At 37.7% G+C, this 14,017-nt stretch overlaps 1 protein-coding gene across 1 annotated transcript; it reads right to left on the minus strand.

The window, feature by feature from the left end:
* Window positions 1-114: 114 nt before the first annotated feature.
* Window positions 115-13,936, minus strand: LOC111337662 (hsp70/Hsp90 co-chaperone CNS1 homolog). Its single transcript, XM_088738209.1, has 10 exons — window positions 13,768-13,936; window positions 12,791-12,905; window positions 8,362-8,523; window positions 6,604-6,681; window positions 5,473-5,540; window positions 4,517-4,660; window positions 3,291-3,463; window positions 2,404-2,488; window positions 1,238-1,320; window positions 115-782 (listed from the first exon to the last, which is right to left on the minus strand). The coding sequence occupies exons 1-10, from the start codon at window positions 13,897-13,899 to the stop codon at window positions 686-688; spliced, it is 1,137 nt and encodes a 378-aa protein (XP_088594335.1). The 5' UTR covers window positions 13,900-13,936; the 3' UTR covers window positions 115-685.
* Window positions 13,937-14,017: the final 81 nt, after the last annotated feature.

A 14,017-nucleotide genomic window follows, 5' to 3' on the forward strand; every position in this document is an offset into this window, starting at 1 on the left:
ATGACTTCCAGTTCTTTGCCAATTGCTGAGGAAATAAAAACCTCGTGAAGTTTTAGTGTGTAGCTTATGAGCAATTACGTGTGCATGGGTATTGTCGAAGGAAAGAATCGAGCCTTTTCCTGACACAAAATTTTTATTACTGCAACAATGTCCCTATCTTTTATTTGCCATTACTATTTTCAAAAACTCGTCCAGTAGTATTGACAGATTTTGCGTTTTTCCACCAAAATAAAGCGGGTTCGCGTGCACCTATCACTCTATGTCTGAAAATTTCGAACTCTTTTCTTTTGTAATAAATATTGAATCAAATTTACAATATTAGTGAGTTAATCACTACTCACTTCTCTTTTACAATGATATATTGACATTTTCGGTCACCAGCTTGAAGTAAGGTTCTTTAGAAAACTCCGTTCTGTCTTTAAGATCTATCCTTAGACAATAAATGTCCTATCGTATGAAACAATGCGTTGTGTATACTTACTGCCCATATTTGTCACGTGTGATTAACAAGCCCACAAAGAATACTTCAATACAATGTTTCGAGACGACAATTAACGTGCCGAATGCTCTCACATCCCCGCATTGATCTTTTACTCGACAACTTGAATCGGAAACCCTTCGGCATCTCCTCGGAATATCTCGGGGTACAGCGCACATAGACCCAACCTTGTACCGAATACACGTGTCATCGTTCAACTTGACATCGCTGGAGGAAAGTTGTCCGGAATGCAGACTCTTTACTTAGGATAATAAATGCCGGTGTTCTCTGTTTTACCACAAACCTAACCACCGAGAAAACCAAAAAAACAAAAACACAGAGCTGACTAACCGGAAAATCAAGATAAAACATCCTGTTTAGAAATACAAGAAACCTTCCGTGAAAAGGGCCTCCAATCCAGAAATCTTTTTTCATGCAAAAAGTTCTGTCAACCTCTTTTGAAACTTTTTGACGAAACAAACAGCGAGGGCACTGTCTTTGTTACCGCGGATAAGCAATATTCCATGAGGCATTGAAACTGGAACAAATCCAGCACGATGAGCTTCCTAGATCGCTAGCTACCTTTTGTGTTTTACTCTTTTTTTCCAACCTGTATTAGACATGTTTTCCATATGTAAAGCCAACATTTGCCTGTCTTATAGATACTTACCAGGTAGGAAAAAAAATTTGTTTGTTCAAACAGTGTTTTATCCGTTCTATTATTAGGCAAACCTAAATGAGACATACCGAACGACTCACCTCGAGTCCGAAAGTATATCTTTAAGGAAGCTGCTATTTTTCACCAAACATAGCTTTTCTCTTGCTGAGTCCTCAAAATAAACCTGGAGAGATTTAACAACAGTTTGGTTATTAGAACATAAATGCAAAATATATGCTTGAAACTTTTGCAAAAAAACTCCATGGAAAATGAAGGCTTTGCAGAAAATCTAAGGCACGCAGAGCTTTTTTCCTTAGATGCACTCTTCGGTATTCTCGAGAAGCAACGACGTCATTGAGGAGGGAGGAGCGCGGGCTCACTTCCCATCAACGGGCTGGTCAAAGTTCATAAAGAAAATTCAATTATAAAAGTCACGTGATATTACCTAGAGAAAGATCATTTAGGACAGAAATGTAAGTAAAGTATCGCAGTCATTAACATAAAGCACAACTTTATAATAACAAATAAATAAACGAACAACCTGTCACCGACACTGAGCTGAATAATAGCCTATTTCCAAATTACCCTTGGCCTCATTTTCAAAACGAGGCCTGGTGCTCAACCATTCTTGTGAAAACGAGTTTAATTTGCATGTGAATGAAAACTTATAATCATATGAAAGGATGAGCACCAGGACTCGTTTTGAAAATGAGGCCAAGGGCAATTCGGAAATGGGCTATTGTTTCAGAATATACCACACAGCAACTAATAAAATTAGTTTATATATGTCAATATACCAAAAAATGGTCAGAAATTAAATTGTTGACGCACCATTTTGTCTCTTTAGCAGCTCGGAGGTGAATACTACTTGCTAATCACTACCGAACAGCCAATCAGCGTGCGCAAAAAGCACTTTTCATCTGTGTGGAATACACTAAATACAGTTATTATAAATCTCAGTTCGAGCGTCTGCTACGTGTGGTCATTTTTACGTGCCGTCAATTTTACGTGCCGTAATTCACGGTGCAGCCCGCTAAATTCAACAGTTTGTTTAAATTAAACTCTCCCCCCTCCATTTGAACACTGAGATATAATAAATACTTTACTAATCTCCTTGTCTCGGTCCGTACGGTAAGTCGAGGAACATTACTCTGCTCGGATTTAAGGTCCGCGCGCTTTGGCCATAAATCCGAGCGGGAAAAGTCAGCCCACCACTTATAGCACGGGCCTTAAACTCGGTTAGTAAGAGGTATTCTTATATATCTACCTCGATATTTGCGAGAGTGTATTTCCTATCCTTGTCCCAGGGAGGAGATTCTTCCTCAAGCATGGCATACAGGTGATCTGCCATTCTACAAAACCGAAACGACTGTTATCACCAAAAGGACTGACAAATGCTCAATAAACAGGTCACTTAACTGAAAGAAAAAGGCCATCTGATCATTTAAGAACAAAGGGCGAATTAGAACAGTTTTCAATTCACTGTTGAAAAACTAAAACCAGAGTATTCACTACAGCCAATTATAACGAAGAAAAACATCATCATTAGCCAATGAGAACTCATAACTGCCAAAAGCGCGGGAAAACGCGGGTGGCCAAACACGATTGGTTTTCATTTTGCGCCCAAACCAATCACAGAGCGAGGTAAAGCAGAAGCAACTATTACCTTTGACACTCAACTGAAAATTACGCTACTGATTGATCTTTGTTTTTTGAAACATTTTTCCTCTCCTTTTCCTCTTTTTTAATCTTTTTTTCTACGACAACAACATTTAGGTTGATAACTAACTTAATTATGTATTAGAACGCTACTCGACACAATGGCTGATCAAAGAAAGAAAAATACCTTTAAGAGCCTAGGAGAACTCAAAGTAAAAACAAGCAAATCACGTAAAGCGCGGAAAACCGCGGGCGACGAAGTCGTGATTGGTTTTTAGTTTGTATCTGATTGGTCGAGAATGTGGCGCGAGTTTTCTGGACCAATGACAGCGCGAAGTAAAGCAGAAACAAAGCAATCCCAAATTACTTTCGAACCTCGATTGAATATTGTTCTAAGTAGTTAATAAAATTAGCTTTCAAAAACTTCTGCATGACAATATTCACATTACCATACTACGCTGTAAATTCAAACATAAATATGTTTGCAACAATCACCTGTCATTCTCATTAAATGAAGATATCAGGTCAGTCTCTTCAAACTCGGGATAAACAAACATGACCGGCCAGTGAAGTACACCACTGCTGTCTATGGAGACTTTGAGGTCCAGTCCTCCATCGGTCATGGGCCTCGACAAGTCATTCTCATATTCCAAAGTGACTCCTCGCGCCTGTGAAAAAAAAAGTCAACTAACCCTTTCGCTACCAGCAGTGACCAAGACGTTATTTCTCCTTACAATATCAATACAACATCAAGCAGACAGGTGATGAGAATAAAGTAAACTATCAATTATGGGATTATGTTGTAAGTTCATCCAATATCAAATTCTCAAAACTGACATCCCAAGAATTAATGGCTGACAGTCACGAGAATTACCAATAAGATGTTGGGAGTGAAAGAGTTAAAAACCAAGTAGCCTAGAAACGACTAAGTTCAACTTACCAAAGCAAGTTTAAAAAAGGTACTAAGTTGTTAGAAAATCCAGAACATTCTTTGTGACCAGGGGCCCATTTATCGAAAGTCCCGGTAACTTAAAAGGCCAATAAAGCGGTTCTGTTTTTATTCAAGATTGCGATTTCAAAAAATTTGAAAATAATGAAGTAAAACTATCAGCTAAAGAAACAAAATGGACTGGTTTGGTTGCCAGAAACTGTTTTTGTATCTTTTAAATTTTGACTTTAAAACATGGCTTCAGCTGCTGCAGGCCCACTAAGTTACCAGGACCAGGTCGTTCGAAGGAGGGTTAGGGTTAGTGTGAAATTTGATTTAGATCTAAAAGCTTTAAAAGACAGTTCAGTTTAATTCCATTTGTCTACAATTTGATGATTGAGTACTCTAAAAAGAATTGGGAAAATTATCCCGAAACAGCTTTTGAACAAAGAAATATAGAAACCTGGATTAAAATTTAACCCCGGGTTTGCGTCAGTTAATTGGCCTTTGAGCAACTGGGCCCAGGGCTTTTGAGAAACAGGCCCCCTAGCTTGTTTAACCCTTAAACTCCCAGAAGTGATTAACTAGTGACTTCTCTCTATAATATTGATACATCACTCAGCAAACAGGTAATGAGAAGAGTCTTTTTATAGGATTATACAATTACTGGTGAACCAGTAGTTTCCATTGTGGTCCTTGCAAACAAATGAAACAAAATATGGTCTAAATTGAACATAACATCAAGTTTATCAAAAAATCCTACTTCCTACCAATAATAGGTTGGATAAGACACCTTAACTGCTGATTTCAAAGCCTCTGTTTCAGACATTTCTTTCTTTTCCTTTAACACTGCTTTTCGTTGATCTCTCAGCACTTTTTTCTGTTCCGCAACAGCCTTGTTTCGTAAATCCAAAAGTCTTTGGTTTTGAGCTTCAATCTTATCAAAGTCAAAGATAATTATTTTATTTACTTGCAAATATATAAGGTATTCAAACAGTCTGTGATAACTAGTCCAGCTATCAAATTACAGTTTCTTTTCCAAGAAGACCAACATGGTCATGGGCCATTTCTGAGTAACATGGACTTGTTTTCAAAATGAGACTGGTTGCAATGCTTTTTTAATGAGGATGAGTTTTGAGCGCAGTCACTTGCATTTTGATGCACTTTACATCATTCTTATTTATCTAGTAGTTCTTTTGAGTTCTCACTGGCTCTTTGTGACTTCTACTTCAAACCTGCATGTTTTAATTTGTTGGTCATGATTACCAGCTGTGATTTTAGCTAATTACAACTCTGAAAAGCCTGCTACATGTAAAATAACTATAGGCTAGTGGAGATGAAACTTGGCCAGATTGGAGGGAGAAATGGCATAGAAAACAAATTAATTCAATGTAACAATCAATCAGTGCATCCCATAAGAGTACGTAGGAGGAAAGAAAGATGTGGAGTGCCACCAAGCCTTCACTATTAGTGCTGCACGACATAAGCATCTCCGAATGCCAGATGATTTGAGACACATCAGGGAAAGGTTTGCTGTGGTCTGGTCATTATCAGCACTGGACCCCATTAAGATCTCTTTTCAGCTTGTGTTCCTCAAGGCCTGACGTTCTTCCCTGTGGGCACAGACATACTCGTGCCTAAGTGCTAATAATGAAGGTCTTCTCATAGGCTTAAAGAATGGAAGTGAAACTTGGATATACTGTTTGATAATACCCAGCTATTAAGTGATGAAAAGATGTAAAAGGATACAGCTAATCCATCATCGCACCATTTTACAGCATCCTCAAAATTTTGAAGCTCCACACAAGCAGTAGCTCCTACAAAGGTAACACATTATGCTTGTATAATAACCACATGGATTATCTGGCCAGAGCTTAATAAACCTGTTTCTGTCAAATGAAGCAACTAAAATGTTCAAACATACTGCTCAATTTTATTTCCCTTTAACTTCCTGCAACATCTGTTAATTCTCCCTGTAAATTGATTATGAGAACTAAGTGGAAGATCAAGAAAAAATTTCTACCTCAGTGATATGTTTGGGTATTCTCAGTTAACAATTGGTTCATACGTCAGCGTGCGTTCATCGAGATATGAAGCACGTGGGAAGTATGGAGAGCACGAAAGATGCACAAGAGTTGCTCGAGGCATAGCCGAGAGCAACTCTAGCGTCTTGAGTGCTCTCCATGAATGCACAGCTGATGTATGAACCAATTGTTTTATAACATTTTCAACGCTGTAGTTTATGTGTAAAGGGCAGAAATTGCTTTTCCTATGCTTCAATGTGTTGTTTATTTTGTTTCAGAAAAGTATTTCATCATGCTTCAATGATCTTGTCTCAGATTGGTCAAAAACTGACAGGTGAATTCATGCGTGGAAATGAAGTTAGAGTTCTGAAACGAGATGAAACCATTGATTGTTTTGTTTTCCCTTTCTCTGGGTTCTTTCTCGGGAGTTAAAAAATCCATTTCCAAAGAAAAAGTAGGCAGATCTTTATCGGCTTGTTCGCTTGTTGCCATGTCTAGTTTAACTTTTTTGCGGAAGTTTTTCCTGTTTTTTAATGAAAAATGCTGAAGTCGCTCGCAAGAAAAACATTTTTTTGCTTGGCATTTGTTTGCTGACGTCACCAGCATGCACAAAGGAAAATTGAAGCACGCTCGCGCTATTGAATTTGATTGTATGAATTTACAACCTATGTTATAATACCTGTTTGCTGGATAATGAATGGACATTATAGAGAGAACTTATGTTAATCACTTCTATAGGAGTTAAACAGTTATTTCAAGACAGATAAAAAGCGAAACTAGTTTTTATAGTTCAGTTAAACTAAGCAAAACTTTGGAGCCACAACATTTGCATTTACCAGTAGACCTATGCCTTTACCTCTTACTATAGCCTTCATGTAAGTTGGCTCTAGCTTCCTTGCAGCGGTTGCATCATTAAGGGCACTACGATTATTTCCTGTCAAAAGAAATTAAGGACTCCGGCTTTAACTCTACATGGAGATCTGGCATTCATTCTCTAATAGTAATTACTTAATATTTAACTGCAAGAAACCTCTAGCCCCTGGAGTCTAGTGAGCCCAACAAGCACATTTATAATATGAATTAGTATAATTTCAGAGCTGAACAAAGAGTTTCCAGCAATCTGATTGGTCAAGCGGTTCCTTATATGACGCTATATAAACTGCTCCGCACGGTTTATATAAAATGTTAAACTAAAATGTTAATAAATGTTACTAAAATGTTATGATTTTAGAAATTTCTCTGTTGTTCAGCTCTGAAATTATACTAAAACAATTATTCGCCTCAGGTTCGGTGAATATTGTCGAACAATCCCCTCGACTTCATCTCGGGGATTATTCGACGATATTCACCTCACCTTCGGCGAATAATAAATTATTGTTAAATATGAACTATTCTCCAAAAGCAGAGGTAGTTACTTACTGAGCTGTGAAGCAGTGAGACAAAATACCCACCACTACCAGGAAATAATTTATTGAGGTGAACGGTTGTTTTAGTATAGACTACAACAGTGACAGAGATAATAATTTATAGCACAAAAAGATGATTTTAACTCATTTACCTGCACCAATAACAAGGACATTCCAAGTTTAAGCAGCCTGAATCAGAGTACACCTTCCACACTATCCACTGTTTTAGTATATACTAAATACCATTATCATTATTAATCGATAGATAAATGATATTACTATACATTAGACTTAATTAGTGTGAAACATCTCATTGGTCAAGAGCATTCAGTCAAAATACAGTAGCATGTGAAGTTGACATAAACCCAATATCTGTTGCATATACTGGGTTATGTCAAGTTCAAAGTCTACCTAGTTTCCAAGCCCCTTGTCCGTGTAGTGTTGTCAAACTTTTGCAAAAAATGGCTGAATGCTTCGCCTCTGTTTCAAAGCAAAGGGAACTGAAATTATCAAAGACCCAGAATTTGCAGAGGCCAAAAAAGTCTTTGTAGCAAAGAGTGTTGATTTGAAATGGCAAAATAATTCAAAAACACTTTTGATTCACAAGAGTTGACAAGAGGCACTAGATGTATGTGCAAAATGTATATTAAAACAATTATCAAATTTGTTATTGAATGATGTTGTGAATCATCATAACTTCCTGTCTGTGTTATCTGCCGAAGCTGAAGGCTTCAGCAGATAACTTAGACCTCAGTTTTGATAATTCATGATATCATACTCAACCTCCTCCAATAATTGCATAATGTCCCTGAAAGCTACCTTTCTTCTTCAAGTGCTAGTAAGGCTACATTTACTAGTTGTCCAAATTAACACAAAATTTCATCGCTGATAGGATTTCATCAGGGCCATGCAGTGCAAAGTATGTCTAACACTATATCCAACCGACATAAATTGCTATTCAGCGGATACTGCTGTCCACAAAAAGTACCACCGCAGAGCAAAATTTATCCAGTGGATGTTGTTATCCACTCTTTGCACAACAGGGGTCAGATTTTAGAGACTTTACCTCCAACAGTTTCCAATGACAGCCTGGTATTTAAAATTTCCCTGCACAAACTGTTGCATTATATATTAAGCACTACTAAGTATTTAACAAAAGACATGTTTCAATATTTTCTAGCACCAAATGTTGGCATGTCAATACTAACCCAGACACAAGTGTGCTGTTGCTCTGTTTGTGTGGAGGATGGCATTGAGATGAGTATCATCACACTTCACCTTGATTGCCTCAGTATATGCCGCAATTGCTTCTTTGAATTTTTTTCTGTTATACTCATAGTTACCATCTTCTTTGTAAGCTTCTGCTCTTGCTGTAAATAAAGCTCATATTACCCAGGGTTTTCCTTTTCGGCCGGCGACCGGCGATTTTCGCCGCCTGCGAACGGCTCCGTCGCCGGCGACTAAAAGAGTCCTTGCTGTTATATAATTTAAAATATTTGAGATAAATAATAAACACTTTGTATGTTGTCTGACAATGACGTATAAGAAACGGAAATCGATAAAAAGTACATATTTCAGCAAAAAACGAAGTAGAATTTTTGCGCGTGTACTGGTACGTGACATTCAGTACAAGTTTGCGCGGTCAAGTCATGTATCACTGGCATCCCTTCAAGCTTAAAGATACGTAAATTATTCAATTTTTGCATTTAAATAAATTACTATTTGAAAGGTCGATTATCTTCTTGATTTATCCGCTTTTAACTGTTTTAGTTAAAACAGATATACTTTAACTGGGAACTACTTATTCTCACTAAGCCAAAGCATCACAAATATTACCTTGGGCCAAGTCCGAAGTAAAGTAAGTCTCAGGCGATCGTGTGGGATGCAATTAATTGCGAAATATTTTCTGTGATGTTCGTATTTTTGTTTACCTTTGATTTCTGTGTCAATATATCTTTATGTGAAATTCTTCCAGATCGATTCGAGTGTTGTTTTACATTAATATTTATAAGCAATGTGCCCGGTATTGCCAATCAACGTGCTAGAAAAGGGCTGCATTTTATCAAATACATTGTCATTTCTTGTGTTGTTAAGCCTGTTCATTTCCTTAATTTAAGCACCCAAAATGCACCAGATTGCATCTCAGAGCGCTCAAATGTTTAAAATTTCCCGGGGGGGGGGGCATGCCCCCGGACCCCCCTAGCTGTCCGCGCCTTCGCCACTCAGGCTGGGCGCTACTCGCCCAAATTGTCTCCGCCTGCTTCCCTTTCATCCGACTTCAACTTTCTTTGAAAAGGAAAACCCTGATTACCTCTGTGAAATGCACTCTTTTACCATGACCTTTTCACTCCCAGGATCTCATTAATAATTTTTGCATTTATTGAATAATTGTAGCCAATGTATCAAAACTTACTTTTCTACAATTTTAAAAAATCTCTGTTGTACGGTCATAGTATAAATTTCATGGCACACAAAAGAACTAAGGAAGAGCAATAATGATTACAATGACAACTTCTTACAATAGCTTAGCCCTTTTACTTTATTTTCAGTAATTCTCCTTACCATCTGTCATAGAATTCTTATGATGTTAGTTTGGAGAATCTGATATTGGATCAATTAATTATCCCCTAATTGACATTTTTCTTTAATCTCACTACTTGTCTGCTTGATGTTGTATTCATTTGATAATGTTAGAAGTTATGTCTTGGTCATTCATGGGAGTCAAAGAGTTAACCAGTCACTCTCAAGATTTGAACATTGATTCTCTTCACTGCCTTTTAAATATTCCTTGCAATTTTTAGCTCTCAGAATCAACTGTGCTAAATCAGACAAAATACCCTGGTTTACTGTATACATTTATTTTTTCTCCTTGCCACCATTCTGCTTGAACGTTCATTGACATTTTGGGGAGCAGTAACTCTTTGGTTGACCCCTTAAACCCTAAGAGTGACCAGCATCTAATTTCTCCTTACAGTAACCGTGCCACCTACTGAATCATTCATTAAAATCATGAGGGTATAGGTAAAGTCTGTTTACAAGCCAGTGACCCATCAGGCTGGCGCTTAACTCCGGTTTCTGTAGCATAAAGCGACTAGGAGTATTTCTACTCCCCTCTGGATGGAATGCTAGTCCATAGCAGGGTTACCCCCAGCATTAAATTTGCCAGTACCCATTCAAACACCTGGGTGAATAGAGGCACTGTGAGCTGAGTAAAGTGTCTTGCTTAAAAACACAACACAATATCTCCGGCCGGGGCTCGAACCCGAACCACTCGATACGGAGTCGAGCACACCAACTATGAGGCCACCACGCCTCTACTTTTATGATCGTGAGGATCAACACAGTAATCACCAACCTAAAAAGCTTTGATTATTAAACATATTCTCCTTGTCAGAAACATAGGAGATGTATAGAGAAGAGCATGGTGAATATGGATGCTGATCTTGGGGTGTGAGGGGTTGACATGCACCCATAACAATAACTCAATAGTCCATTTTACAGTTGCTTGCTTGGTTGCCAAGCCTTTGAACAGGAGTGAGGCTAGGGGTGACCTTGTTATGATACAAACCTTGCTGCCTTTCAAATGTAAATCACATTGTTATCATGCTAACTAGATACAGGTCTCTATCGCAACAAGGTCACCTTTAGCCTCACTCTGAATCAAAGGCTTGGCAACTAAGAACACAACTGTAAAATGGCCTATTGACCAACTTAGGTAGCATTCATTACTTATGGGAGGGGGTGGGCAGGCAAGATTTTCAGTGAGACTATTGTTTTATTTATTTATTGTTTTATAAGGGAATAAATTGTTTTATAAGGGAATAAATATATTACATTTGCATAACCTAACTAACTAAACTTAACTTAACTAACTTAACTAAACATAATCAACCACTACCCACAAATAGCATAGCTAGTCTCGGCGGGCAGTGTGTGGACGCTAAAACATCTTACATAAATAATTTCGGTTCAACGAAAGATTCAATAAATATACAAGAAACAGAAATTAAATATTAAATCATTAATTTAAAAGCAGAAATGACGGTATGAGATAACAATACAGAAATAGAAACACATGACAATAAATAGAAGAATACATAAGTTATACACTACTATTAACTGGATTTAACTTTTGACACATCATTGATTATTCGTTCTACGTCACCATAACTATCTTGAACTTGAAGATTTTGAAACAAAAAAAAAACTAAACAAAATATCCTGACCCTGCTCTGTAAGAATTAAAAATGTCATGACCCCTCTAGCTGTAATTGTAAAAATAGCTAGCCACCCTCCCCCCCTAGGACTATTAAAGTAGCTAGGTTAAAACAAGTGAAAAATATCTTTCACATGTTTAATTTTATTGCAAAAACACATTAACAATACAGTTCTAGAGTTTAAAATCTAAAGTTCATACAAAATGGGTAACATAATATAAGAGATATCCTATGGTACTGTGTCCAGTTTGGTATGGTACCGTGTATAGCTTGAAGAAGAATAGCTTTCCAGTGTATGCAAAGTTAGCTATTGTTCCCTATATCTTGTATGGCAGATAGTAAAAATGTTCTACAAATTTAAACCCACATTTGCATTATGTAACAACACAAAGCTTTTGACCCCCCCACATTATTCCCAAATTTATCTAATGACCCCCCATTTTAGTTCCTGAATTTATCATGACCCCCCCCCCCCTCATTATTCTTGCCAGCCCTCCCCCACCATAAATAATGAAGGTTCCCTTAGGAAATGAATTTTCTCAGGGACCAATCAGAATATAGGAAAAAAATATCTCCTAAGTGAAATGTGAATTCAGGGTTGAGTACTTATTTCTACTTAGCGCCAAAACTTCAGTGGGCTTTTAAACGGTGAGTATTTGATTTTAAGGTTTCTTATCACTTTTGAATAAGGAGCTATTTTCAGAGTCTACATTCTGTAAGTTTTCCCTAGAAAAAAAAGTTATTTGGGGTCTATAAAAACAATGAGCAAATTCTTAAGTCATCACAGATCCCTTATGGAGAAGGAATAAGTCTGATTTACCTTTATTTACACCTCTCCCCTGTATGCTAGGTTTATTTAACCTCATAAAAACTTATGTATATGTGCACGATCCTTCGCAGTAAAGCACTATTTAAGCAATAGTGAAAATCAGACCTGAAAAAAATTCAGGCCTGTACGGGATTCGAACCACTGACCTCTGCGATACTAGTGCAGCGCTCTACCAATTGAGCTAACAAGCCAACTGGAAGCAGGCCATCAGATTAATTTCACATAAACCCGTAGATGATAAATCAAACAACAAACATATGAAATACATATATATGAACTGCGGTTATGAACGTATACGTTTCATGCTCCCAGTTGGCTTGTTAGCTCAATTGGTAGAGCGCTGCACTAGTATCGCAGAGGTCAGTGGTTCGAATCCCGTACAGGCCTGAATTTTTTTCAGGTCTGATTTTCACTATTGCTTAAATAGTGCTTTACTGCGAAGGATCGTGCACATATACATTTCATAACCGCAGTTCATATATATGTATTTCATATGTTTGTTGTTTGATAAAAACTTATATCAAAAGAATTTTTCCAAATTCTAGTTTAATTTTTTCACATCTAATTTTTTAATAAATACTTGTTGCTTACCTACAGGGTCCTCATCTTCGTATTTCAGAGCTTGAATGGCTGACAAGACTGAGTTTTTATCTATTTCTTCCTGTGTAGGAGTTGTTGTCATAAAAAGTGGTGTTTTCTCAAATTCCTAAAGTAAGAGAGAGACAGTGAGTCTCACAGGATTTGAGAAGGCTTTGGAGATTGCACCATCTCCTGGCCACTGTTGATTTTGGTTTAAAAAAAAATTGATGTGAAATTTCTTGATTCTTATCATTTCTTTCTTCTCGCAATCTTTTCAATTTGAAACTGAATCCACATCGTGAGGAGAAATTCCATGTTGGTCACTCCTGAGTGAAAAGGTAAATAGGCCCCAAATAATATGCCCCAAAGAGGGCTCCCAAAAGGGGTTCTAAGAGGCCTGCAGCACAAAGCCAGTAAAAATTAACCCAGATAACCCCCCCCCCTTTCCAAGAGACAATTGCTTTGCCACACCAGGATTGATTCCTCAACATTCTAGAGAAATAGTTTCTAATACCTAAAAGCGTTTATTTCAAAGAAGATATCTCTGATGTCACAAAAAATGATCATTTTACAATAACTTTGTTCCCCGATTTCCCTGATTCGATCGTAAAACATCATGGGCACGCAATAAATTATTCATTGCGTGCCCAGGAGTAAACAATGGGGAACAGGGTTGGCGTAGTGGTGAGAGCGCTCGCCTTCCACCAATGTGTCCCGGGTTCGATTCCCGGACCCGGCGTCATAAGTGGATTGAGTTTGTTGGTTCTCTACTCTGCTCCGAGAGGTTTTTCTCCGGGTACTCCGGTTTTCCCCTCTCCTCAAAAACCATCATCATTTGAATTTATTTAATTTAGAGTTTATTTAGATTTACACACGACCCCACAAGCTGTTCAGCTTTAAACATTATCGTGTCTAAATAAAGGTGTTATTATTATTATTAACACGTGTTGATTAGTTCAGCAAGTGTGCACGCATTTCAACTCCCATACCTCTTCCCAGCTTTCTTCTTTAAATGAAATCTCACGCTTTTTACCACTAGATCTCTCTTTCATGAATTCGTCGATTTCCTCGTCGAGTTCAGCGGCTGTCTTCCTAGTCGATGGGCCTTTATTGTCTGCCATGTTGTATACTAAACGAAGAAATTCTACAGGCGCAAGAGAGGCGCGCACTGAAAGACAACCGACGAGTACTAGAAACGAGTTTCTGAGCCTTGTTTCTGGTAACCAGCACCTCGATGTC

The sequence above is a fragment of the Stylophora pistillata genome, chromosome 11, assembly GCF_964205215.1.
Source record: "Stylophora pistillata chromosome 11, jaStyPist1.2, whole genome shotgun sequence".
Classification (NCBI taxonomy): Eukaryota; Metazoa; Cnidaria; class Anthozoa; order Scleractinia; family Pocilloporidae; genus Stylophora; species Stylophora pistillata.

Excerpts from the sequence above, each read along its gene's own strand:
- LOC111337662 (XM_088738209.1), bottom strand. The coding sequence starts at position 13,899 with ATGGCAGACAATAAAGGCCCATCGACTAGGAAGACAGCCGCTGAACTC. Across the intron at positions 8,524-12,790 it reads CGAAGATGAGGACCCTGTAG|CAAGAGCAGAAGCTTACAAA; the intron begins GTAAGCAACAAG and ends CTTTATTTACAG. Across the intron at positions 1,321-2,403 it reads ACACTCTCGCAAATATCGAG|GTTTATTTTGAGGACTCAGC; the intron begins GTAGATATATAA and ends AAATCTCTCCAG.